The 25877-nt window shown below is 35.6% G+C and overlaps 1 protein-coding gene across 1 annotated transcript in view; it reads left to right on the top strand.

The window, feature by feature from the left end:
* PLCB1 (phospholipase C beta 1) overlaps window positions 1-25877 on the top strand; it is a 411190-nt gene that overhangs the window by 246689 nt on the left and 138624 nt on the right. Inside the window, 3 exon segments of the mRNA XM_039874578.1 lie at window positions 2320-2466; window positions 13208-13365; window positions 22411-22493. Of these exon segments, the coding sequence (XP_039730512.1) occupies window positions 2320-2466; window positions 13208-13365; window positions 22411-22493 (388 nt within the window).

Raw genomic sequence — 25877 nt, 5'->3', positions numbered from 1 at the left:
GGAGAAGGAAGGAAGGAGGGAATGAGAGAGGAATGGACACTCGTTTGAGAAGAAGATAACAAATCGACTTGTTATAGGAAAAAAAGAAGACTATGAAGAAATTATATATTTTTTAAATTTACCTCTAAATGAATTTTATACCCAAATTATTTTTAAAAGCTATCTACTGAAATAGCTTTGACCCTAAATGGTATTGATTTTGGTTTGTTTTCAAAAATTGAAACCAGTCCGAAATGATATATGCATTCTGCCATAAATGAATTTTTTAAAGCAGGCTTCAAAGGCAGTAATCAAAGTGCTCTCATCACTGGTAGCATGATTGGAACGATCACTTTGTTAGGTGATGGTTATTTGGAGGTATAAATTAGGCACCTATTAAAAATTGATCACACAAACATACCAAGATGAAGACCCTTTTTGTCATATTTCTTATTTCTAATACAAGAGACCTTCTTAGCACTTTTTCTTTTTGTCATTATTACAGTTGTCAAGATATGTATTAGAGTTGATTTGTAAGATGTTCATAGTATAAATAATTGTACCCATTTAAAAGTTCGTTTAGGAAGATTTTTCATTTTATATAACTCACCTCCTCTCATCGAGAGTCAATAACCCAAGTTCTTTTTGTTTATTTATTCCTGGAAAATATTAAAGTTTACTTAGCTATAATGTTTACAGAATTAGGAAAAGTACTCATTAGTCATTTTGAGAAATTTAATGAATGTAAAAAGATTTACACTGTGGGAAATAATCAATACTAGCTTTGCTGCTTACAGATGATATATGCCTCTTACCATTCAAGAATAAAATAATGCTCAAATTTGTAAAAATTAAAATTATTAGAAATCATGTTTTTACCTATGAGTTTGGTGTAGGGGTAAAGAGAAGGAAAACGATTGAAGAAAGAGTGAATTGCTAGAAATTTTACGGAAAGCAAATTGGCCATGTGTACTAAAAGCCTTAAAATATACATACTCTTTTAACCAATTCGATTTCCAGGAATTCATCTTACAAAAATAATTGAGTTTGTACAAAGAGAGAGTTCATAATGTATTTTCATTAATATAAACAAAGGAGGTTACTAAATCTATCTATTATTACATTCTTATAAAGTAATTATAAACGCGTTCTCACATATTTTTCCTCTGGAAGCATACATACCCAAGATTTTAACAGTAGTTACCTCTGAAAGAAGAGTTAAGCATGTTTAGAAAAAGTTTTGCTTATTTCATTTCCTAATTTTTCTTCAATGAACATATACCATTTTTATATTAATATAAAACTATTTCAACAAAAAAATAATTAAGATGGGTCTCTATGTATTCTATAAAAATTACTATGATAAAGATAAAAAATTATCTCAATATTTAGCATTAGTCACCTCAGAAAGTTTACCACAGAAGAAAAATTGCTAAGTAGAATCTGACTGAAATAAATGGAGTATGAATCATATTTTCTTCCATTTGATGTAAGGTCATTCTAAATAAGAAATATAAAGATCTTTTTAATCAGCATTTGATTTTTTATTCCTAGAACAAACTCATTTGTGGTCATATTTATTTTCTGTTTCAGGAAAAAAGATCATTCTTTGAAAACCCTTTTCACTTCATTTTAAATAAAAAAACCACTTTTGAATAACTTTTTTGATTATACAAGTGACATAAAAGGATATATGCAACATAAAGAAATAAAAAATAGAATGCTGATAAAAAAGATCTTTATATTTTTTATTTAGAATGACCTTACTTCAAATGGAAGAAAATATGATACGTAATTCATTTTACTCAGATAATACTTAGCAATTTTCTTTTGTGATAACCTTTCAGAGGTGACTAATGCTAAATATTGAAATAATTCTTTACCTTTATCATAGTAATTTTTATAGAATACATAAGAGAGAGCCATCTTAACTTTTTTTGTTGTTGTTGAAACCATTTTGTGTTAATATTTATAATAGAAAATTTGGAAAAAATCACTCCGTATTCTATTACCCAGAGATAAGCACTAATAACTTTTGGTATTCATCCATGAAGTTGATAACCATTCTTATATTTAAAAACAGGAGATTGGTGTTTAGGTATTTAAAAACCTCTGAAAGCCAGTGAGGCTCATGCAACTATACTTTTATCTCTGGCATTTGGAGATAACTGTAGTGAAACAGAATGATCATAGACTACTATTTATCCATATTAAAAATGCAATTGTGGCTGCCGTCTTCTACTTTGGATGTTATCAGAGCTTTCAGGGGAAAAAAAAATGCTATCAGCAACCCATAAAAAGAATACATTCACACTCTTCATAACCCTTCATTTCCTCCAGGACAGATATCAGTGGATGGATTTATGCGCTATCTGAGTGGAGAAGAAAATGGAGTTGTTTCACCTGAGAAACTGGATTTGAATGAAGATATGTCTCAACCCCTTTCTCACTATTTCATTAATTCCTCACACAACACCTACCTCACAGGTATGAATTTATAGTTCTTTGACAGTTACTTTAGCCAGTCTCACCAAATTTCACCAACCTCTACTTTCTATTACTCATAAGTAAAAGCATATTTTTTGTTTGTTTGTTTCTTGTGAAATGCCTCTGAGAACTGGGGCTCATGATCAGAGGCTCCACCTGTAAGCAGTCGTGTCCTTATTTGTGCAACAATATCATTTCTTCACACATATCTCTAATTTTTCAAGTCTTCTAAAATGTATCCATGTCTGGTATCTTCAGATCCAGAGAAGTTTTGTGTAACCAAATTCATTCTTCAGTGGACTTCAAGCCATTTACAATCCTACTTAGTTCTTTGGACTTCTTTTATCTACAGAAAAATTCTGAAGGCCTTAATAACTTCTGCACAAAGCACATTGTTAATTTGCTCAAGGTAGAACAGGGCTTTAGATATAAACATATTGACCTGTAAATGATTTTATATAATTTTATACTCAGTTGCACATATAATAAAGGAGGAAAAAACAAAACTATGTTTCCTAATTTGATCTTAAATTGAGTATCGCCATGGTTTTTAGTAGATCATTAAATCAAAAAATATAAAAATATATATATGCATACATATATGCATATATATTATCTCAACATAGTTTAGAATGAGTTTTTTATAAATACATATTTTAATAAGCTTAAAATGTTTTTATAATCAAAGTACACTTCTAGGGTACTTTCTATATGGCAAATCTTGAATCACTAGGCTTGAGAAGAATTTGTAGAAAATATATGTAATAAGGAAAAAATAAGGCTTTAAATAAATCACATTGCTCTCTTTCTTCACACAGTCCATCATCCAAATGAATATAAGATAGACAGACTATAAGACCCATAGCACAATCAAAGTCTAAGTTCTCCTTCAGTATCTGTGAGTGTTCACCACGCCTTGGTGGGAAAGTTTTGATGTTCTCGCCACTCATTGTCCAGGGATGTATGATTTGTGTTGCAGTGTTGAACAGAAGAGCTATCTAAATAATGACAAGAGAGATCCAGACACTGAATATTCATAGGCATGTCCAAGGGACTCTCACAGGGTTCAGCCAACAGGCAACTAAGCAGTTCTTCCGTCTAAATTCCTTAAAGAGGCCTACTCATCCTAGATCAAATGCATGTTGTGCTAGTGTCAAGTCCAGTATTGGCCTGGTATTACACATTCCATGAAAAACAACTTAGAATGGAAACGACTCTTGGACAGAGATAGCAACGTAGCCTCCAGACAGCTGGAATGGGCTATCTCAGGATGATTCTATATGATCTGAGACCATCTAGGCAGTCTTATAGTCTGAGTTCTACAGTCATTTGAACTGCAACTTGCACGTTCTTCAGGAAAATTGGATTGGCTTTTGAGCTATTCATGGTCTATTTCGTTTCAATTGACATTATCTACTAAGAGAGATTCATGTCATAAAACTAACTAGATTAGTGTTTGGCTCATCCTAAACCCTATTCTATTCATCTCTTGCTGCATTAGCAAATCACTCCAAAACTCAGTGACATAAAACAGCCACCATTTTATTTTGATCTATATTCTATATGTCAGAAATTCAGACAGGGCACAGAGGGGTAGCTTGTCTCTGCTCCCTCATGTCTTGGGCCTCAGCTGAGAAGGAGAAGGCTCAGGGTAACACAAACAATTTGGGTGCTGGAATCATCTGGAGGCTTCTCTCCAACATGTCTGGCACTTGGGCTGGGACTATGCAACAGCTAGGCTCACTTAAGACTACTGACCTAATTGCCTAAAAGCCTCACCATGTGGCTTGGGTTTCTTCACAGTATGGCATCCCCAGTATAGGTATACTCCTTATATGGCAACTAACGCCTTCAAGAACAAGTGTCCCAAAGAACAAGGAGGAAGATTAATTAATTGCCTTTCGACACTTAAGTCTCTGAAGTCCTTTACGGTCACTTCTTATTTGTCAGTCACAAGCCTGCCTACATTCAAAGGGAGGCGCATAGACCACAGCTCTGAATGAAAAGAGTGCCAAAATATTTTTAGCCCTGTTTTAAAACTACTAACTTTAAGAAGAGAATATCCACTTAGCTCACTTCCTTGGATTCAGTTTATTAAGCCTACTGCAAAAATGTTGCAACTCCCACTCAAATTGATAAGCCTTTATAAAGGATTTTTTTTTCTTCCTCAGGTGTTCTTAATTTTATTTGGTACCAATGACCTATTCATCAGTCTGGTGAAGCCTATGAACTTTTCTAATAGTGTTAAATGTATAAAATAAAGTACATAGGATTAAAGAGGAAATAAATTATATTCAAATATTTTTATCAAGTATTAAAAAACAAATTTGTGATAAAATATTTTTAATTTATTTAACATAATTAAAATTAGTATGCATAATATGTTGTGATATATGCAACAATTGGATTATAATATCTGTCATTTGTGACAGTCACAAATCCTGCTAATACAACAGTAATTTGTGATGTACATTCACAAGTCCTGCTAATACAACTGTAATTTGTGATCTACATTCATAACTGAAGAGAATGTCAAATTTCACATAGAGGTTAAAATTAAAGATGTAATCTTTTTCTCATTCAAGTTTAAGGAAGTCTATCAAACTTCAAGTTAAGAGTCTAGATCTTTGACTTGATAGGATCCTAAGAACTGTAACTTCAAAGACCTTGGCACATGGTGGAATCTTGCATCTATTATATACTTAGGACCATAAGACTCTTAAAAATACTTAAATATATGTCCAGATAAATTTTGGACACTGTGTGTGGTTTCATCTATCTGGAAGTCACTGTATGTGGTAATTTCAACAATAATCCTTTTAAGTCCAAAAATGCTTCAAATTGATTTAATCGTTTTTCTGTTACTTGTCATATAATAAATAATACTTACAGTAATACTTACACAATTGAATGACAAAACTGCCTGACATATACATTCTATTATTTTCATCTTCTTTCAGAATATTTTAATTTTTCTCTTTCTGTGTATCATTATGAACTTATAGTTTTCAGATTTTGTGTTTGTTTATTCAACTACAGCCACTATATTTCTTAGGATGCTCAAATTTTCTCAGCTTTAGTTGATGGCAGTGTTTTTTAGGCTGGCTTCTATGTCCTTTTGACATGACCCATTGATCTTTGAAAATATCCTTGCTTTCTGGCTCATAAAAATCTTCCAGATTCATCTTGTTTCTTTCTGCAAAACACACAGAATCAGACTTTTCCCCAGTGAGCCCTGATTTCTTTTAGTGGGAAAGAAATTGTATGAGTAACAGCAATTTGGACGCTGCCCTATGGAACATTGTTTCTAGACCTTTTCCATAGTCAAAACAATAAAAGATAATTTTTTTCTTGTTAAGGCACAAGTTCACAAAAGTATTGCCTCTCTTATTTTCCAATTTAAATTCTTGATTCTATAGCTGTGCTTCCTTTATCAATCCTGATACTTAACAAATTATACATAATTACTCCTTTGCTTTCCTCAACACAGTAATAGTTCTAAGAAAATTGTTTAATATTAATACAGACAAACTACAGAATACTATTCAAATTTTTCTCTGAGGTTCTTTTTTAACTGCATTTCACTAAGGATTTTCAGTACAATTAATTTCTTCCAGAATCAGTCATTTGCCCTCCCTCTGAATAACTTGGTAAGCACAGATGTGGTAGAGAATTTGGCTCCATTTGTCAGTTTGGTTTAGGGTGTTAGAAAATTAATGGCCAATAGTTTTCAAAAGGTGGAGCATTCAGTACTAGGAAAGAGAAGGATCCACTCTTTATTTGATGAGAAAAAAACTCAAAGCGCTATCTCCAAATTTCTGTACAATGGTCTCATATCGCCACCGCCTGATTCATATACATGATTTCTGACCTAGTCGACTAATTCTCTCTCCAATTATTTAATTTCTAGTAGTATTAGATTTCACATATTTTCAAATATTTAATTTTTAAAATGTTACTTATATTAAATAATGTTCTGATCTTTAGGGTTTTTTAAATTTATTTTGCTCACTTTCTATTTATTATTATACCAAAGTTTACATTATATAAGTCCATATTCTAACAATATTACCTTGTCCTAGTACCAAAGTCTTTTCTTTTCCTGCAGTAGAATTGAGAATTCCATATAATTAGCTCCCTTCTCCCCCGCCAAAAAAAAATAATAATAAAATACTATTACAGCTGTTGAAGTTTTGCTCGAAATCCTCTTTTGACTTACAGGTAAAATTTGGTTTTGGTTTATATAATATTAGTATACTTCTTTTAATAATAGATAAATCTAATGTAAAACTCTTATTTCTCAGGGGCCTTAAGGTAAATAAAAACATCAATGATATAGAAATTCAAACTTCCCAAGGCTAATTAAGAAAATTGTAAAATAAAAATATAACCAATGTATGTATAACCCAATAGAATCTAGTTAAATGTTAAAATCAATACCTAGAAAATGAGTTCGATTTTATACTTTACGGCCATTTCCAGAACAAGTGGGAACCTTTTCTGTAGAAATATTATTTTATATAAAGGGTGTTCAGTGGGAAAAGGGAAGTTTTCTTTTTCAAAGGAGTTTGAAAAATGCTAGGCATAAACAAAGATTGGTGCCTACTGTACTATGTTTTTAATACAGGAATGAAGGCCTGCAGATTCACACCCTTTAAGGTTATGACCAATCCTCTTCCCCTCATCACCACCCTATTTATTTTCTTGGTGCATTTTAGGAACTGATGTTCCTGAGAAATGCCAGTCTAACTTCAAGTAAGGAATACTTTGATATTTGGAATGTTTTGAGCCTTCAAAGGAACTATAAAAATTAAATATACAGTATGAAAACCAATCAATTTAACAATGCATTATTATCGTTATTATATGTCTACTTCTCTACTCATTATTGTTTTTTTGCTTGAAATACTTGCACAGAATTAGTTGATTTTTAATTATGATGGTCATATTCTAGGGTTTGGATAGTCTTGGCAGTACATCAAGTAGTGATTACGTTTTTGTTTTTGTTTGTTTTTTTCTTTTTTAATATTGTTTTATTTTTCAATTATAATTGGCAGTGATTATGTTTTAATTTTTTTATTTTCCTTGAGAAATCTACCCTCTTGATTCAAAACAAAATTCTCTCAGGATACAACAGTATGCAGTCATTTCAACCTATAGTTTTTCAGTTCTTCATAAATCTTCCCATATTCCAAACTGTTTGGGAGATAATGGCAAAGTGGTATAACTAAGTAATTAAAATCTTAATTCAGCTTAAAATGAAAAAAAAAAACTTTAAGTTTTAGTTATTCCTCTTATGCATCACATTATCTGATCAGATGTATCAAATAGTCATTCAACTCCTCTCCTCATATGTATGTTCTTGGCTGCAGACTTCTAGAAATGATTCAAGGCATATTTTTACTCTTGACAGTTATCTACTGTCAACTCAGTCTGAGTGTTACTCCTTCCTTTTACATCTGCCCTACTCATTTAGCTGTTAGCTTAGGCAATCTTTATAATTTATTCTTGGTTTAAAGCACACACAAACCTATGAAAATTGTGGGAAGAATGAAAAGAAGATGTGCTTAACAAATAAACAGACCATGTTTAAATTTGTCCTGAAGTAGATTACATGCTTAATTCTTTTAAGCCTAATATATCTTCATTTGTCACATGAAGATATATTAAAACAGGATATTGGGGTTTGTAAGTGATAGGTTACCATTACTTAATGGTTTAAATATTAGAGAACTTATTATCTCCCACAACAAGAACTCCAGAAGCAAGGTGCTTGGGGTTGATTAAATCAGGAATTTTTTGATGTCGCTGGAGACCCAGATGCTTTCCATCTTTTTGCTCCCTAATGATTTCAAGATGACTGTATACCCTGAACCTTGCCTTTCTATGAAATAAGATCCACATGTGGCACAGGGAAAGTCCCTGTCTTGTAACCCTTTGTAAGAGTGAGGTCTCCTCAGCTGTGCCCAGTAGACTTTCCTTTATGCCCTGTTAGATATAGACCAGAGTTAAACCACACAGCAATGCCCACATTAACCACTTACGTGGGTCACAGAACTACTGTGACTGGCTGAAAAGAATAAAGATTTACCCCAGTGCTGGGGAGGATAATTTGACGCATGTCAGAACCTAAATAGAATGTTCTGTTACCAAGAAGAAAGAGGAAGAACAGAAAGAAAAAGCAGCCAGAAGTATAACATTGGGGTGAGTTTACCCTGGCATGTAAGAACCTTCTCCTTTATTTACACTTGCCTCCCTACCTAGATGGTGAAGGTAAGGAATATATCTCATGACAGTTTTGTATCCCCCAGTATTTCGTCTCCTACAGAGAAAGTGTTTGGGAATATACACAGCCCCTGATGGTGAGGTTCCTATAATTAGTAAAGCATATGCTTAAAGTTGTTTTCCCACTTTCTTACCTAAGCCATTTCATGGCAGTTGGTTTTGGATCTATATTCAGGAGAGTTTCATGGTCTCGTTGAGGCAGCAGGCAGACACCATGGAAGAGAGAGATCATATCAAACTGATGCCCCTTGAAATAGTCAAGATGAACAACACAGCCTCTGTATTTTGGACAGTTTTCTCAAGTGTAGCCATGGGACTGTGACCTGAATGAAGGTCACATAGCATTGAAAGCAAGGAGAAATAGTCCCCATTTCAATTTATTGAAGGAGATGATATTTATTTAAGAAGGTCACTGAATTAACAAATGTATCACATTCTGGAATCTTCTTACGCTGGAGGTTAAAGAGAAAACAATAAATAATGTTAAATATAAATATAGTCATTACCCTTGCAAGATGAGAAATTCCTCAGGAGCATGTGTTTATAGAGGGATTGTTATTTTCAATTTTCTGCTGTCTTCCATCCGTGGATGCCTTGGGTAACCTGAGACAAAGCTCAGGTGATGTATCCAGCTGCCCAAAATGAATGCAGTCAAGTGAGAAGTTGCAGATCCATGACTTGGGGCGGTATTACAAATTAATCTAAGATGGAACTTCAGCTCCCAAGTTCCATCACAGGCTTGGAATGTATTCTAGAGGGTGTTCACAGCCAGGCAGAAATGATGTCAAATACTAGTTTCAGAAATAACACGGGCTGAATGACTCATGAGATATTATTGATCTCAACTCCCAGCAATACCCAGGCCCCCGAAAGCTATGTTTATTGGATCTAATAAAATGGAAATATAATGAGGGGATGGGATATAATAATGAGTTAGAACTTTAAGAAAGAAAAATATACTAGCTTTGAGGCTATAGGCAGAAGAGAGAATAATGAAAAATATTAATACATATATTTCAAAAAAAAACAAAACCTTCCATAAATGAAGAAAAACACACAGGGAACTTAATATGTGTTCCAAGGAATAGAACAATTATAGAAATATGTGAGTTTTCTCAAAATATGCTTTCATTGGGAGACTTCCATTTCTAGTAAAGATTATTCATTATAAGAATGAACAGCAAGTTTACTTTGGAAGAACTCTGTTGGATTTAGGTGTTGGACAATAAAAACAACACACACACACTCACACACACACCCCTCTACCCTCCCATTCTTTAGGTTTTTTTTTAGATTCCTTTGCATTTCACAAACCCAACCCCATGCCTTACTGTGTTTTTCAAAACATAAACTAGTCAACATTTTAAAAATACACTAAATTTCTTCTATTTGTTCTTTGAATCATTAAAAAAAATTACAAACACATTCACATAAATGTTTCTAGAAACTCTTTGAATCTTTCATGACAGAGCACTAATGCGGGTTAAGAATTTATCTACTTCAATCTTTCATTAAACCTTGTCTAGCTCATAAATCCATGGAAACTTCCCTACTAAAGTTAGTTAACAGGCAACGAACTCAGAAATAAACTCAGAAATTGCACATTATGTAATGGTATTGGATATAGTCGGAAATACACTTAAACAGTTTCCTAGATAGTGTACAAGATCTGCTCAATTCTTTAACAGCAGTGTAATTTTCTACAGGAGCTATCATTTTTTAATGAGTTAAACTGGGAACTACTTGAATTCTTCACTTCTCTTAGCTAAAATAGCCCTCCCTTAAGTTTACAAATAACATGTAAATAACTATCTTTTCCCCTTCACTCCCATGGCCCCTTTCCCTTTATGTAAAAAAGACCTTTATTACAACAAACTTTGAGGCAATTATAAATGGCAAATTGATTATCTAGCATCAGGAACTTTCTAGATTATTTGGTCAACATTTCTTCCTTGGCAAACACATTTGTGTGTTTAAAATGCCCTATTTTTCAAGCAGAGAAAAATGATTATCATTAATCACTCTTTCAGTGCATTTACTAGGGCTCTATAGAACTCAAGAATGAGATCCTTTTGTTATGCCGATAGTGGGTGTTGTGACATGCATAAAACAGTAAAATTAAGCCAGTAAATTTAGTCCCGTTTTCCTTGTCCTGTGTGTGTCTCCATCAGGCAGATCTTGTCTATTTCAGTCATTTTGACAGTTTTCATCAATATGTCACCTTTTAACTGACTTTTTAAAAAAAATAAAACAACAGCAATGGAGGCTTATGGAGTATAAATCAGAGAAAATCTATAATGTGGAAAAGCAAAGACTTCCATTTGTGTGTTGATGGTGGCCTTGGCTCGGAAGTTATTTATTATTAATCTTATAAAATAATTGATCAAGAAATTAGTGCCTTCCATTCACTTCTTAAGTGAAACAGAAATAGTTTGGCTTTCATTTCTGCCTTCGGACTTCTCGGGTGCCTTGATTATTACAATTCTCATCACTTCACTAGAGTATTTTAGTTCTGTTCACAAAGGTTTTTAATTTTGATGAAGTTTATCTATTTTTTTCCTTTATTGCTTGTGCTTTTGGTATCATATCTACAAAACCATTGCCTAATCCAGGTCACAAATATGTTTCCCTCTAAGAGTTTTATAGTTTAAAAAAAAACAAAAATCTATATATATATTTTTAAATTTTATAGTTTTATTTTTTTAACTTACATTTAGAAACTTAAGCTATCTGAGTTAAGTTTTTCATACATGATGTAAGATAGGGATCCAACTTCATTATTTTACATGTGGCAATTCAGTTGTCCCAGCACCATTTGTTGAAAAGGTGATTCCTTCTGCAATGTCATATCTTGGCACCCTTGTTGTAAATCAATTGACCATGAACATGGGGGTTTATTTCTGGACTCTCAATTCTATTTTAGTCATCTATATTTCTATCATTATGCCAGTACCATACTGTATTGATTACTGTAGCTTCGTAGTTAAGTATTGAAATTGGGAAATGTGAGTCCTCCAACTTTGTTCTTATTTTTCAAGACCATTTTGGCTATTCTGGATTTTTTACATTTTCATATTAACTTTAGGATCAACTCGTCAATTTGTGCAAAAAAAGCCAGCCAGTATTTTGATAAGAATTGTTAATAGAAATTCCAGAAGATCCTTCTGAGAGGCAAAAGAGAGTTTTATGCATACATGCTTTTCAAGGCAGGGATTTGTGGCATTCAGCATAGACCAAAAGTACATTCCAAAGAGGGGAGGGTAGAGCTGAGTATTTAAGGGCAGGAACCACAGAGAGCCCCTCTTGCAGTGGATTGGTAAGGGCAAAGAGTCAAACTGTGTGTACAAGCTGGATAAAGATTGGTCAGGGCTACAAGTCATCTCCAGTTTCTGTTGACTCACAGTCAGTGGGTAGAGTCACGAGCTATGGCCAAGGCTGGGGTCATAAGACATAGTGGGGATGGTCACAAGGCATGGGCCAAGACCTCAGTTTCCCCTGGAGTCTACAAAATAAATTGGTTAAACAAGTTTCGTGGAAATAGACAATAAAGGGAATACAGTTCACCATGTCGTCAGAGTTCAAACTGCAAAACAGCTTAATCATTTGAGCAGAGCCAGAGATCAAATTGCAGAAAGGTCTAGACATTTGATCACAAAATTATGTTATTAGAATCCTTGGAATTGAACTTTACATCAATTTAGGGAGTAGTACTATCTTAAAAATATTAAGTCTTACACTCCATGAACATGGGATGTTTTTTCATCTATTTAGGTTGTCTTTAATTTTTTTAACAATGTTTTATAATTATTAGATTATAAGTTTTTCACTTCTTTTGTCAAATTTAAAATTTATTCCTATAAAAGAGCACTTTTAAAAAGAAAATGTTTATCTTTTCTAAGCATTTGTGCCTTGGAAAAATATGACAGAGGGGTTGACTTGCATAATAAAATAACCTGTCAACAGTACTCCCTCATAGAAAGTCAGTCAGAATTAAAAGACTAAGTTTTGAAGTTATAATCCTCGATCCTCCACTTACCAGCTTTGGAAACTTAGGTGAATGAAATAATCGATGTCATTTTCACTATCTGAAAATAAGTATTTTTTTTTTAAGTCGTTATACCAGAGATTTTTGTGAAGGTTAAATGTAGTAAAACAATTAAGGTTCAAAGAACTATAATTGGCACATGGTAAGTAGTTACTAAACATGAATTATTGTTATTGTTACAGTGCTTTCTTTCTGATGTTCTCTCTTCTGCCAAACCACTGCTAAGGAGTCACAATTACATTTGTGATTGTCCCTCTACCTTCTGGTATGTTGAGGTAGAAGGAAGGCTGAAAACAACTATTCGAGCTCTTAAACCCTTTGTTTGCCTTTGTTGAAAAACTTTTCTAGGAAGCCACCAGTGTCTTTCTGGCTTCATGGGATTCTGGGGTCCTTTTTGTTGGTGTTTTACAGCTGGCCAGCTGGCTGGAAACTCTTCTGTGGAGATGTATCGCCAAGTCCTCCTGTCTGGTTGTCGCTGTGTAGAGCTGGACTGCTGGAAAGGACGGACTGCAGAAGAGGAGCCAGTCATCACCCATGGCTTCACCATGACCACCGAAATATCCTTCAAGGTGGAGTAAATGAATTGGCTAAGAGAGGTAGCTGGGGAGACTGGACCCTATAGGGTAACGCCTCCTAAGGTAGAAAGTCACAGTGGTTATAATTAAGTCCATAAGCCATTGATCATCTTTGCCATTCCAAAGAGGAATGGCACAGTTAACATTTAGCTTAAAAGTTAGCAGTTTATCCATGGGCAATCGGCATCAGGTGACTGGATTCATGCTAACCAAATATAAAGAAACTGTCTTATGAAAAGAAATATCAATTTATTTGTCTATTTAGCACTCTTAGTCATTCAGAAGTATAACACACATAACAAAGAATATATACAACTTATCTGCACAGTTTACCTAATGGATATAAAATGTACGCCTATGTAACTAACCATTTAGGAACTTACTAGCACCCCAGAAACACTCTGTGCACCCATGCCTATGAGAATGAAGCCTGTACCCCCAGACATGACCACCTTCTCAACCATTACAGTGATCACCCCTTTGCTTTTCTTTAGAGCTGTATTAGTTTATGTATAGCCCTAAACAATGTAGTTCCACCCTTTTTTAACTTAATATAAATGGATTCATACCGTACTATGCATTATTTTGTGTCTTGCTTTTTGAGTCCACAACGTTTAGGAGATTCATCTATAATATTGCATGTATCTCTAGCTTGTTTGCTTTTATGATGATAATAATGATATTAATGATTACTATTCACAGAATGGAATATTATATAGTAATATATGGAATGGAATATTGACTAATATATGCCAGCATTTGGCACATTGATACCTACAGGTCAAAGACTCCTAGGAAAACACCTGTAGTTAAAGTTGGGTTTATCGGCTTATGAAAGGAAAGAACACACATGTCATGGGGAGCTGTGGTGTCTCAGTAAAAATGTGTTAGAAAGAACTTACAAGATTTGAGCTTGTATTAGGTGATGGTGGGGGAGGCTCAAGGAAGTAAGATTTTTCTATAGATTAGATGCTGTTGAAACAGAAATAATCTTATGATTGGGTATCTTAATAAGTCCTATCTAAGAAGCAGGACTAAAGCTGCAATTTATATAAAACCAGTAACCACTCTTATTAGTCAGGAATGAGGGTGTGTTTGGTCCTCTCCCTTCTCGTTCCATCCATGGCATCCATCATACACCCTAAAGGGCCTCACATTCATTTATATGGACATCCAACCCCAAATAACCAAGTTCTGCTTATACCCCTGTAAGGAGCCATCCTCAGGAGCTTGGGGGCATTTGAGTGGGAAACTCTGAAGTCCTAGGTACCCTACAAAGTAATCTAGAAAGAGGATATGTGGGCTTTAGGGGACGTGTTTTTTTGGCTGACTAAGGTTTCTCACCTCTTTCGAAGAGAATTAGCAGAGAAGGACCAGAAGGCAACCTCTAGAGCACAAGTCCCATGGTATGAGCCCCATTACCTGAATTACCTGGGTCTCTGGGAAAAACTGGCTCTGGGTCACTAACTCTTGCCCTAATCAGCCAAAGAAACAGAGCCCAAGTATTTGGGTAGCTAAGGTAGAGTGGGACAGAGCCATTGAGTGCTAAGAGGCCAGAATATTGGGCCTCTTAATATAGATGTTACCATCACCAAGATTGGTAACGAAACTTTGGATGAAGAAGCCAACCATGAGCCACTTGCCAAAGTCTTTGCTGAATAAAGGAGAGCTCAGTAGATGGCAGATATGAGGAAGTGGTTAAATTGTGTTTGGCTGCTTCACGAGGACTGGATATTTGTTTGTTTGTTTTTTAAAATAAGAAGTGTGAAAAGTACTATTTCAGAAGTAGCATTGATAGCAAATAATTCCCCATCTCCAGCATTTTGCCCTGAGGCACTTGCAATGTGATAAAATAAACAGCTATTACTTGAGGGAACAGTGAAAAAAGAAAGATTTTTAAGGGATATCCAGGTTTTAGTTGAGGTAAGTGGATTTCTTGATCAAAGGTACCGTGCTTGACAGCAATAAAAACATGTTCAGAAGTAATATCATTAGCACCTTAAAGCATGTTTAGTATTGTTGTGTCTAGAGAGTTTGACTTATCATGATTTCTTAAATTTAAGCTACGATACAATAATTAGAGAAAAATAGCGCCCTTCACTAAATTTTACAACAAAGTTTAATATGGGGTTGACCTTAATTCTGATCAGGATCTTTGTATCTGCTCCAGAAATTGAGCACTCTTAAGGTCTTTTGATTTTCTTTAATGGAAAATCGATAGGTTTTTATTTCATTTCCATAGTTTGTCACCCTCCTAGCTCCTGCCATTGTCCTTTATTAGATACCTAAGGTACCAAGCCTAAACTGGTTGGGCTGTTTAAGAAAAAGTCGAGGACAGATAACCCTGGTATGAGGTGAGTGCAATTCAGGTTCATCTGTCTGCTGATAGATTGAGATGATTGGCACAGGGTAAGCAGTTAATTATTATACCACTGGTGAAGTAGGGAGACAGCACATCCTGATAGAGCCATTACTGAGCTAAGAGACTGATGGCCTTGTACTCTGACCCAGTGCCAGGAGGACCCACCCACCCCCTTGTCAACTATCCCCTCAATTCGCGTGAGGGGCAATTATATTTTCTTAAAATTTTATAATCCTAAATCTATAATCTATAATCTTTGAGTTCCTTTGCAGGGATTTATGGGGGGAGGAGTGGAGAGTGAGATGTGTATAAATGCCAAGCATCTTCTAAGACATATTTATTTTATTTTATGTGAAGCATTGGCTTTTTGGCTTTGGTGATCGAGTTAGCTCAGAGTGACTCTCCCTATGTACTCAACAGTACAAGTGGTTCTTCAATCACATTTGTGATCCCAGAGCCACAAACTGATTGAATATCTATTCCTGGGCTCTAGAAGCACAACTTCTCAACCACATCTACATACTTGCTGACAGATTTAGAGACTAAGAGACTAGATCTAGCCCAGAATACTGCTGCTTCTCTCTCCCATCCAGTGTTGGGGATATGGGCAGGAAACCCATCTACCCTGTTGGTCAGTTTGTCCAGCCATGCTCCTTGCTAATGTACATTTTGCAAGATAGAGCATTCTTGCAGAGATATGGGCAGTAGTGGAGGCAACGATGAGGGTGGGGAGTAGAAATGCCAACCTATTTTGTGGACAAATAAACAGAGCAAGAATTCTCTACATCAGGATTAGGTCTAGGGTGAAGCAAGGGAGGCACCTTGCTTGAAAAATTTAGGGAGGCGCTTATTCTCAGTGTCATGTAAATACAGAGTTGTCACCTGAGAATGGTGTCTCTAAATTTCGCATTTAGATACCTCACTTGCCTAGGCCCGGTCCTGCTCTGCATAGTTATCAGCGTGTGGTCTGCTTTTCTGGAAACCGCTGTGTACAGTGACTTTGTAAGAAAGGATAAGAAGAGAAAGGAGGGACAAGTTTCCCCCAATTACCCTCTCACTCACTCAGCTACAACTCAGCTGGCCTCCTTGCTGTTCCTTGACAATGGTAGGCAGCCCCCCCACCCCGCACCCCACTCCTGCTCACAGCCTAGTCACAGGTCAAGGCTGCCTGGAATGCTCTTCCCCCAGGTATCTGCATGGTTCGCCTCTTACTTTCTTGAAGACTTTCTCAAAAGCCACCTTCTCAATGAGTCTTACTGGGACCACTCTATTTAATACTATAACCAGCCACCACGCCCACTCCCACACTCCTGATACAATCCCCCATCTCTTTACTTTTTCTGTTTCTCAACTAGCACTTATCACTTTCTACTATTCTGCTTAATTTACTTAATTATTATGTTCCTTGTTTATTGTCTGTCTACTTCTACTAGCATGCAAGCTCCAAAAGACAGGGATCTTTATTTTGTTCTCTGATCTGTCTCAAGCACTTTGAAAAGAATCTGGCATATAGTGGGTGCTCAATAGATGTCTTTTTTATTTTTAAATGATTTTTCTCATTCCAGAGCAAATACACAAATTACAGCATAGCTTTCATTTTTAGTTTTTCTTGCTTCTGTTTATCAGATAAATGAATCTTGTCTTTATTTTCACGTGTGAAATTCCATGTATAATATATTGGAGGGCACTGAAAAGATTCTCCTAACTCTCCATATATTTATACCTGACCTTCATGGTGTACTTAGACAATATTCTATTTCCACAGCATGTATTGCAGCAGCAAAATAAACTAACTACAGAAGTTTGTCATTTTTATGTCACATCGTTTATCTGCTCTTGGTCTATATAATGGAGAAAGCTTCTGTGCGATATATCCCCCAAAGCTAAAGTTCCTATTGGCATTTACCTCTTATTTATTGTATGGACCAAAATAAAAGGTTATGTTCTGAGAAAGAGGACATGCTGTAATTCACTCTCTTTCTGGAGGGCTTTTTATTTTGCACTCTGGATTTATTTATTATTAATCCCGTTTAGCTGCTCCTCTCTTTATTTGCCTCATAGCTTTAGCAGTTCTATGGCCATGACATAGTAATTCGCCACTCAGTCTTCATTATCTCTGCTCCCACTTGGTCTCCTTCCTCCGAACAGTGGACACCCACCCACCCACCCCATCTTCAAATGGCTCCTTTTTCTCCCTTCCTGTAGCTCCTTGTAACCAGCAGTCGTTTAAGATGGAAAACTGTATAATGTGATAACATATATGGTGAAAATATATTAAATTTGAGTATGTGGTTAAATGGAGCATTTCTGAAAATAAACCTTCATTCTCTGGGAGAAATAATAATTTAGGATGCAGTTTAACTGCTCCATAAATGCTCACATAAAATGGATATCAAATACACCCTGCTGTTGTCTGTCAAGGATAAAGGATTTCAAGGGCAGTTTTTCCCACTGGAGGTTAGTAATTGAGCCATATGGTTTATAGATTATTGAATCCAGTGTTAACAGTCTCTGAAAAATGATTTTGGCTTAATAAGGAGTAATTGCACAGTAGGGTGCTTTCACATTCCAGTGTCCACTAATGAAAGAACAAAATATGAAAGAAAGAAACTTAAAACTTGTAACTATTTTTCTCATCCTGAAGGATTATGGGTACTATGCAAAATATCATAAAGGCATTTAAAAAAAAATCCTACAGTGGAACTTCTGGAGTTTTCAGGTGCTCCCCACTAAAATTATTAGATAAAATTCAGTAACCATTTTCTTTGGTTTTAAAGATTCAAATAGGTTTCTCCCAAGCTGGTGGCTAAATTTATGGTAGAGAAGGAGAGAGGGAGGAGAGAGAGCATGGGAGGAAAAGAGAGAAAAGGGACTGTAGAGGGTAAGAAAGCAGCTCTGGAGCTGACGCCAGGGTTCTAATATCAGCTCTCCCATTCACTGGCTGCAAACCTTGGAGAAGCACCCTTACCAGTCAGAGCCCCTTTCTTATGAGCAAAATGGAGCACCTCCCTAGGGTTGTTGCCAGCATTTAAGGATACTACTTAACATACAAACGTTGCTTATAACAGTGCATGGCACGCAGTGAGTACGCTATAAATTTTAGCTACTGATATTATAATTGAAATTTAAGAATTCACAATTCAGCTTCTCTCTATAAATATAATGGTTGTGATATTATTTATGCAAGGCATTCTTAAGTCAGGGTGAAGGCAGGGGTTGTTGAATTAAGTCATTTGTAAGGCTGCTGTGGTAGAGGCTGTGGGTGCCCTCCACACAGAACCCCTAGCATCTACTTCACCTCTAAGAAGAGACCAGAAGCCCAAACTGTGTGGCAAATTAGGGACCCATTGGGAGCTGAGAAGGCTATGGCATGTGAGCTTGGAGTCTCCACTGCAAGCATAGGTCTTCATTTAAGTGCACAAGACCAGAAGTGCACAACACTAGAGGCAGGAAAAAGGAGAAGCAGGAGAAGTAGGTAGGCCATTTTCAGCAGTAAGGTGGGAGAAGGACTTTGATTACATGACATTTGAGCAGAGACACAGAACCCCCATTACGGAAGTAAGCTTTGCTTTCAGATAAGAGTATTTCTAACAAAAGCAACAAAGATAAACATAGACATGAAAAAGATGAACAAAGAGATGAAATTAGTGTATTCAAGGAAAAGCAAGAGAAGGCTGGTAAACTGTATCAGGGTAAGCAATAGTGAACAGGAAAAGGAAATGATAGCAGGTGCCAGATCTGATAAAGAATCTGTATTTCACTCTGTGAAATAGAAGGCCAATGAAAAAATTTTACTCCAAAGAAGTGAAATCATCTGATTCATGTTTAGGAGCAATCACTCTGGCTGTGGTATATAATACATGAGGCAAACATAAGAGCCAGGAAAGCAGTTAAAAGGCTCTATCAGTCAGCCTTTGCTAGGTTTTGCTGCAATAACAAAAAACTCCAGAATCTCAGTGATTTAGAACCACAAAGGTTTATTTCTCACTTAGGTTTGACATTAGCTGTTGCTCTGACTGATACTGTCTGCAGTCCATATGAAGAGAATAGTCCCAATCTGTGATATCGCTGGGTTTGTGAGAGAGGGGAAAGAGAAATGGCAGAACCACATGATGGCTCTTGAAGACTGTGCAGCAGCAGAACATGCCATTTTTACACATATTTCACTGGGTAAAACCAACAAATGGCCATGCCTAATATTGACAGATCTCAGAGAAAGAGGTAGTGAAATATAGAAATGATGATAAAATCTACCACAATAGTTATTGCAAAGGTTTTTTAATTAGGATGACAGAGGTATGAGTGCTGAGATGTGGTTATATTCTGGATATATTTTGGGGAGGATTGCTGATGAATCAAAAGATATAAAAGACAGAGAAGTCAAGAATCACTCTAATGTGTTTTGCCCTTAGCTGACACAATAGAGCCAATTTATTAAATAAACAAAATATACTCCCTTCCCCTTTTCATCCACTTATCACTCACTTCCTTTTTGATATCCATTCTCAATTATTCAAGGGCTCTGATCTTATGTGGTTAAGCTCATTAGCTGCATGGAAGTTACTGCAAAGGTTCAGAGCATAAACTCTAGAGTCAGACAAACTTTCATAGGGTTTACTAGGTACTTCTCTCTGTGATCTTTGGCAAATTGGTTAATATCTCTGAGCCTCCATTTTATAATCTGTTAAATGATTGATATTATTTTTCTTCTGGAATGCTTATAGCCTGAAATAAGATATGCGTTTGGAACACAATAAATGCTCATTTAATGGTAGCTCTTGTTTGTATTAGTAAGAGCCTAGAGGTAAGTTTTAGGGTAAGTGGGGAGGGAGTCACCAGCAAGGTAAGAAATTGTAGTTGATTTGAGAATATATGCCCCTCATGAGCTGGGTTCTTTATCTTCTCTCAATGCCTTCTCACAATAGGCTTGTGGAATGAAGTTTATCACCCCCACTTTACAAGTCAGTAAGCCAATGCACAGAGGCATTAAGTGATTTTTCCCAAAGTCACACAGCTTGGAAGGCTAAGAAGTAGGACTCAAACACAAGTCTGTTTGAATCCAAAGCCTGTGCTCAAAAAAAAAAAAAAATCAAATAAAGAATTTAAAACCTTGGTGTAGCTCGCTATTTATAGTGCGCTCATTTTTGATGGCATCAACTATTATAAAAGTTAAACTGATGATGTATGAAAGGCAATCTGTGAATTCATTTCTAAAAAATGATGAGAGCGATGCTTTTGCTCCATGCAGGCAAATCTTTCTTGCAAATGTAGCACAGAATTAGAAAGCCTTATTTATACTCTGGGGACAGGGAAATAGCTTTCTGGCTTGGATATAAGGAAAGCTATGCATTGTTTAAAGAAGGTAGAGAAGGTAGAGGGAAAGGCTTAGACATAAGGAATGAGAGTAGACATTCCTACTTGAAAAGAGAATACGAAAAGAATAAATGCAACTAAAAACAAATGTTTGAGTATGTGAAACCACAATAGTACTGACAGTGATATAATTAAAAGTAATGAGATTGTACTTTAATACCAGTTCAATAAGAAAAACATTTTGAAAAAATAATGCCCAAAGCTGGTGAATAGCATTGAAATCTGGTTCTTCATACATTATTCTAGGCAATCAAAGATAAGAATTTGGAGACACACAGGAGACTTCAAAAGTATTCATATTCTTTAATTCAATAATTCCTCTTCTGAGAATTTATTCCCAGAATAATTCAAATATTAGGAAAAAATGAAGATGTGCTTTGTACAATTACTTGAATGATAACTTTTAAAATATGTCCCACAATTGGGTAATGGTTAAATCAATTATGATACTGCTACTCCCTAGAATTTTATACAGATATTAAAGCTTATGACATACACTTTTTTAAAATACAGCTTGAGGAATGAAGTACAGATACATGTTACAGCATTGATGAATGGAAGTATGCTACATGAAAGATGTCAGACATAAAAGGCCACATATCGTTCATATGGTTCTTTTATATGAAATGTTTGGAATACACATATCTATGAAGACAGAAGTAGATTAGTGGTTGCCTAGGGCTGGGTGTGTGGAGTGGGAGTGGGGGAATGGGGAGTGACTGCTAATGGGTACATGATTTCTTTGGGGGGCGGGGGGTGAAAATGTCCTAATTTAGGTTCGGATGATTTTTGCACAACTCTGTGAATATACTGAAAATCATGTAATTGTACACTTTAAATGGGTAAATTAAATCTCATAAAAATGTTTGAAAATACAAAGAGTACTTATACAAATACATGAAAAACAAGCTAGGGGTAATATAACCAAGTGCCAACAGTGGTTTGGTTCAAAGCATGAGTTTATGAGTAAAAGTGTTTGCCTTCTCTTGTTGTCTAACATTTTAATAATATAATTAGATTTATTTCATTATTTTAAAAAGTAGACATAATTAGCAAATAGAAGAACCATTCTTCTTCACAGTTGCATCGCCCCCTCCACCAAAATTCATTTTTCTTTTCAATACCTTGCTAAGAGTCAGAAAATTTATAGTCCAGCAGCTTTCACAATCCCTTCCAGCCATTTCAGACCATTTGAGACAATTTTATGAATGAGAAAGATAGCCACATAATGGATGTAACCCCAAAGAAAAAATCTACACGTTAGAATTCTGGCATATTGAATGTGCATGTGTTCTCATTTTTAGGAGGTGATAGAAGCAATCGCTGAGTGTGCATTTAAGACTTCACCGTTTCCGATTCTTCTTTCCTTTGAGAATCACGTGGATTCGTAAGTATTTAAGACATTCAGTAGGGAGTCCTTTTCCCAAGTAGGGCATGTTTAATAATTGTTCATCCAATGTAAAATTATATGACATTGTTAATGGTGTTCTTCGATTATGTTGTATATTAGATGGCATGTTTTCATCTGAATGCGATGGAATTCATTCATTTAAATCTCATTTACATTAAAATAATCCACTGGACTTGCGAAATCTATTTTCATGCTGTAGTAGGATTTTTCAATTAAGGACTCCTCTTTTTACGATGCAGTGAAACACTTCTTTTACATAATACATGTCTCTTTTTAGTGGGCCACTTTTCGAATCCTCCTTCATTAGCTCCTTCTGTTGCATGCAAATTTATAGTCAGTTTTGCCATACTAAAATAACTAGTTTCGTGCACATTGGAGCCTGTAGAGGGACAGCTGTAAATTCTATTCTGCCACTCTGCACTTAGACAGAACTCAGACCACAAAATGTTCCTTCCATTCTCTTCCCATTGGTTTCCCCTGTTCGTTAATATTGGCAAATATTTTCCTATTTCAAAATAGCCTGCACTTATTGCTGAGCTACACAAAGAAAAGGTAATTTTGACTGAACTTTTTATGTTTCATGACAAAGGACCAGAGTCAGACACGTTTATATCAAATATGGGGATATTGGTTTTTCATGTAGTTATTAAATTTAAAGAGATTGAAAATGAAAATTTTTAATCTATATTGAATTAAAATTCAAGAAACTAAAATTCTCATCCATGGAATTAATGTCTGAAGACTCTGTAGTATTGACCACCATTGCTTAAACTAGCATTTGTGCAATAGTCTTCTTTTTCATTTCAATGACCTAAGCTGGTTTCCTCAACTATAAACCAATAGAACCTGTTCTAATCTGGCTCTCAAGCCCCTTTTTTACTCCTTATTATTGAAAGTCTTTCCCAGGTTACTAATTTCCTTTGTCCAACTAATTCGAAACACATGCTTCAATTCACTAATTCTTGTAATTTAGTAACTTCTATTACTAAATCTTAAAAAAGCAGTTTGGTCATGACCAAATTTCAGCTTGAGGAATTTATAAGTAGTTAAGTATGATCATTTGTTAATGCATCTGTGGAGAGAGACCTTCTTTTGAAGTAACCGATTTTATAACTGTCGATATTTTTAGTTTGTTCTCAGTAAATTCATATTACATTTACCGGCTCGCGATTCTGTTTCATTAGGAAATAGACATTCAATGAATGCTGCCATCATTTGGCACATAGTCTTTCTCACATTTCCGAGGATCAGTGGAAGAGAAAAGAATTTATTCTGTTTCATTGCTATTTCTCTTCTAACTAAAGGGAGCATCTCTTTAGTCAATGTATTTAGTACCTCATTTGCTGTGACAACTCTGATTTGCAGGTGACTTTCCTGGAGCATTGTTTCATCTCTGCCCTTCCAGTCATATTTGAGCTCTAACAATACTTTATTATCTTTCTTCCAGGTACTAGATAATAGTTCCCAAACTTGTCGATGCATTATTTCTTTTTTTTTGTAGAAATATTTCTAAATCTAATGTATTCATTTTCTCCAAGAAATGTTTCTATATAAATTAGACAAAATGAAAGGCTATTTACAAAATTTACAAATCCATCCTTGATTGTTACACCTGCTACATAGAGCTCTCCTATAAGGTAGCCAGAGAGGTATCAATAACCAAGCACGACATAAGCGTGACAACAGCTAATATTTATTATGTCCCAAGCAGCGTTCCAAGCATAAACTCATGTAACCCTCACCACAAACCCAGGTGCTCTTAAGAGTAAATATTATTATGATTACCCCTATTTTACAGATAATGAGACTGAATCCCAAAGAGGGTAAGTAACTTGCCCAAGGCTTGTGCAGTTAAAACATGACAGAGCCGGGATTCAAATCCCCCTAGACTGGCTTCAGAAGTCACGCTCACAAGCCTTTAAAACATTGAATGAAGACAACCAGAGCATCCATCAGGCAACTGCCTGCAAATGTTCACATTTATGTGGTTGTGCCCTTAACCACAGGACATTTCATGCAGTCTTCAACACCAGTCATACAGAGAGCCAAAAATGGGCATGAAAACTAAGCCTTACATTGTACACACACACAGAGAGAGATAATGCCATAATATTACTCTTTCTGGTTTAAAAATGAGAAATTTAGCTATTAAAAGTTTATTAATAATTCATACATGGCAAAAGAAAACAGGAAAACGACCTTCCCAGGATGCCATGATATTTATTATTAAACTATTGAGATAATCTCATGGCAGTAAAATACAAAGATAATTCTGTTGTGGGAGGAAGTTGCTTCGTATTTCTGTTGTCCTTGAGCTCCACGTATCGAAATTGTTCAGCCACAATTCTTTTTTGGGAGGACTGTCACATACCCAGAGAAAACCGATAAGCTTTCCCTTTGCTGGTAAACCCTTTGCTTGACACGTGGGCCACCTCGCCTCATTGCTAAACCTGGTGGCACACATCATACATCAGCTGCAGCACACTCTTTCCCACTAAACCTAGATATAACCTCAGAATTCTTCTCAACTCAGTGACTCAGGAACACACCTATCAAAAAAGTCTGAAATTTATTTACCATTTCTAGTGAACCATTTTATTCTCCTATGTACTGCAGATGCAAAATGCTGGTCTCAAAATTCTGGTCCCAGTTCATTTGAGCCACACCTCCAAAACAAACTCACACTGGAAAAAAAAGAAATCCACTGAACTTTCTGGTATTTCTCTAACTATTTGAAATCACCTATTTGTGGACAACAAAGGAGAATCTGCCACTAGCTGCTGGCAACTTATCCTTCTCTACCTGCCATGTCAGAATCCCATAAAATGCAGATTCCTAAGACCTGCACCCACTCCTGAATGCGAATTGCTAGAAATAAGACTTTGAAAAGCCCTAGTTAACTCTGATGTGCCATCTAATTTGTGAACTAGCACTCTCATAAAAGAAATTCTACACTGAAGTCTAGCGAAGTAACCTTTAGCCATGGTTCAGCCACAGACAACGTGAGATTTTGGACAAAGTTCTTAATCTCCGTGCATTGTACATTCTTCATCTACAGAGAAGGAGGTTGCTTTCGTTCAGCTTGGAGGACTTACCCCATGGAATGGGGCACATTCCTTGGTCAGAGAACTGACCACTTTGCCAGGTGCCTACAATTCACCAAAACATTGCAGGTATTTTAATATGTCCAGATGTGTCTGCTGTGGCCTGAAGCTCAAAATGTATTTGTGAATTATTTCCTTTCACCTCATCTTCATGGTAGCCACTGTTGATGCCCTAAATGCCTCAAGATTTCTTTTTCTTTTTCTTTCTTTCTTTCTTTCTTTCTTTCTTTCTTTCTTTCTTTCTTTCTTTCTTTCT

This window comes from Pteropus medius, unplaced genomic scaffold, assembly GCF_902729225.1.
Source record: "Pteropus medius unplaced genomic scaffold, Ma_sr-lr_union100, whole genome shotgun sequence".
Classification (NCBI taxonomy): domain Eukaryota; kingdom Metazoa; phylum Chordata; class Mammalia; order Chiroptera; family Pteropodidae; genus Pteropus; species Pteropus medius.
The sequence above is the reverse complement of the archived record's forward strand: the minus strand, read 5'-3'. Positions and strand labels throughout refer to the sequence as shown.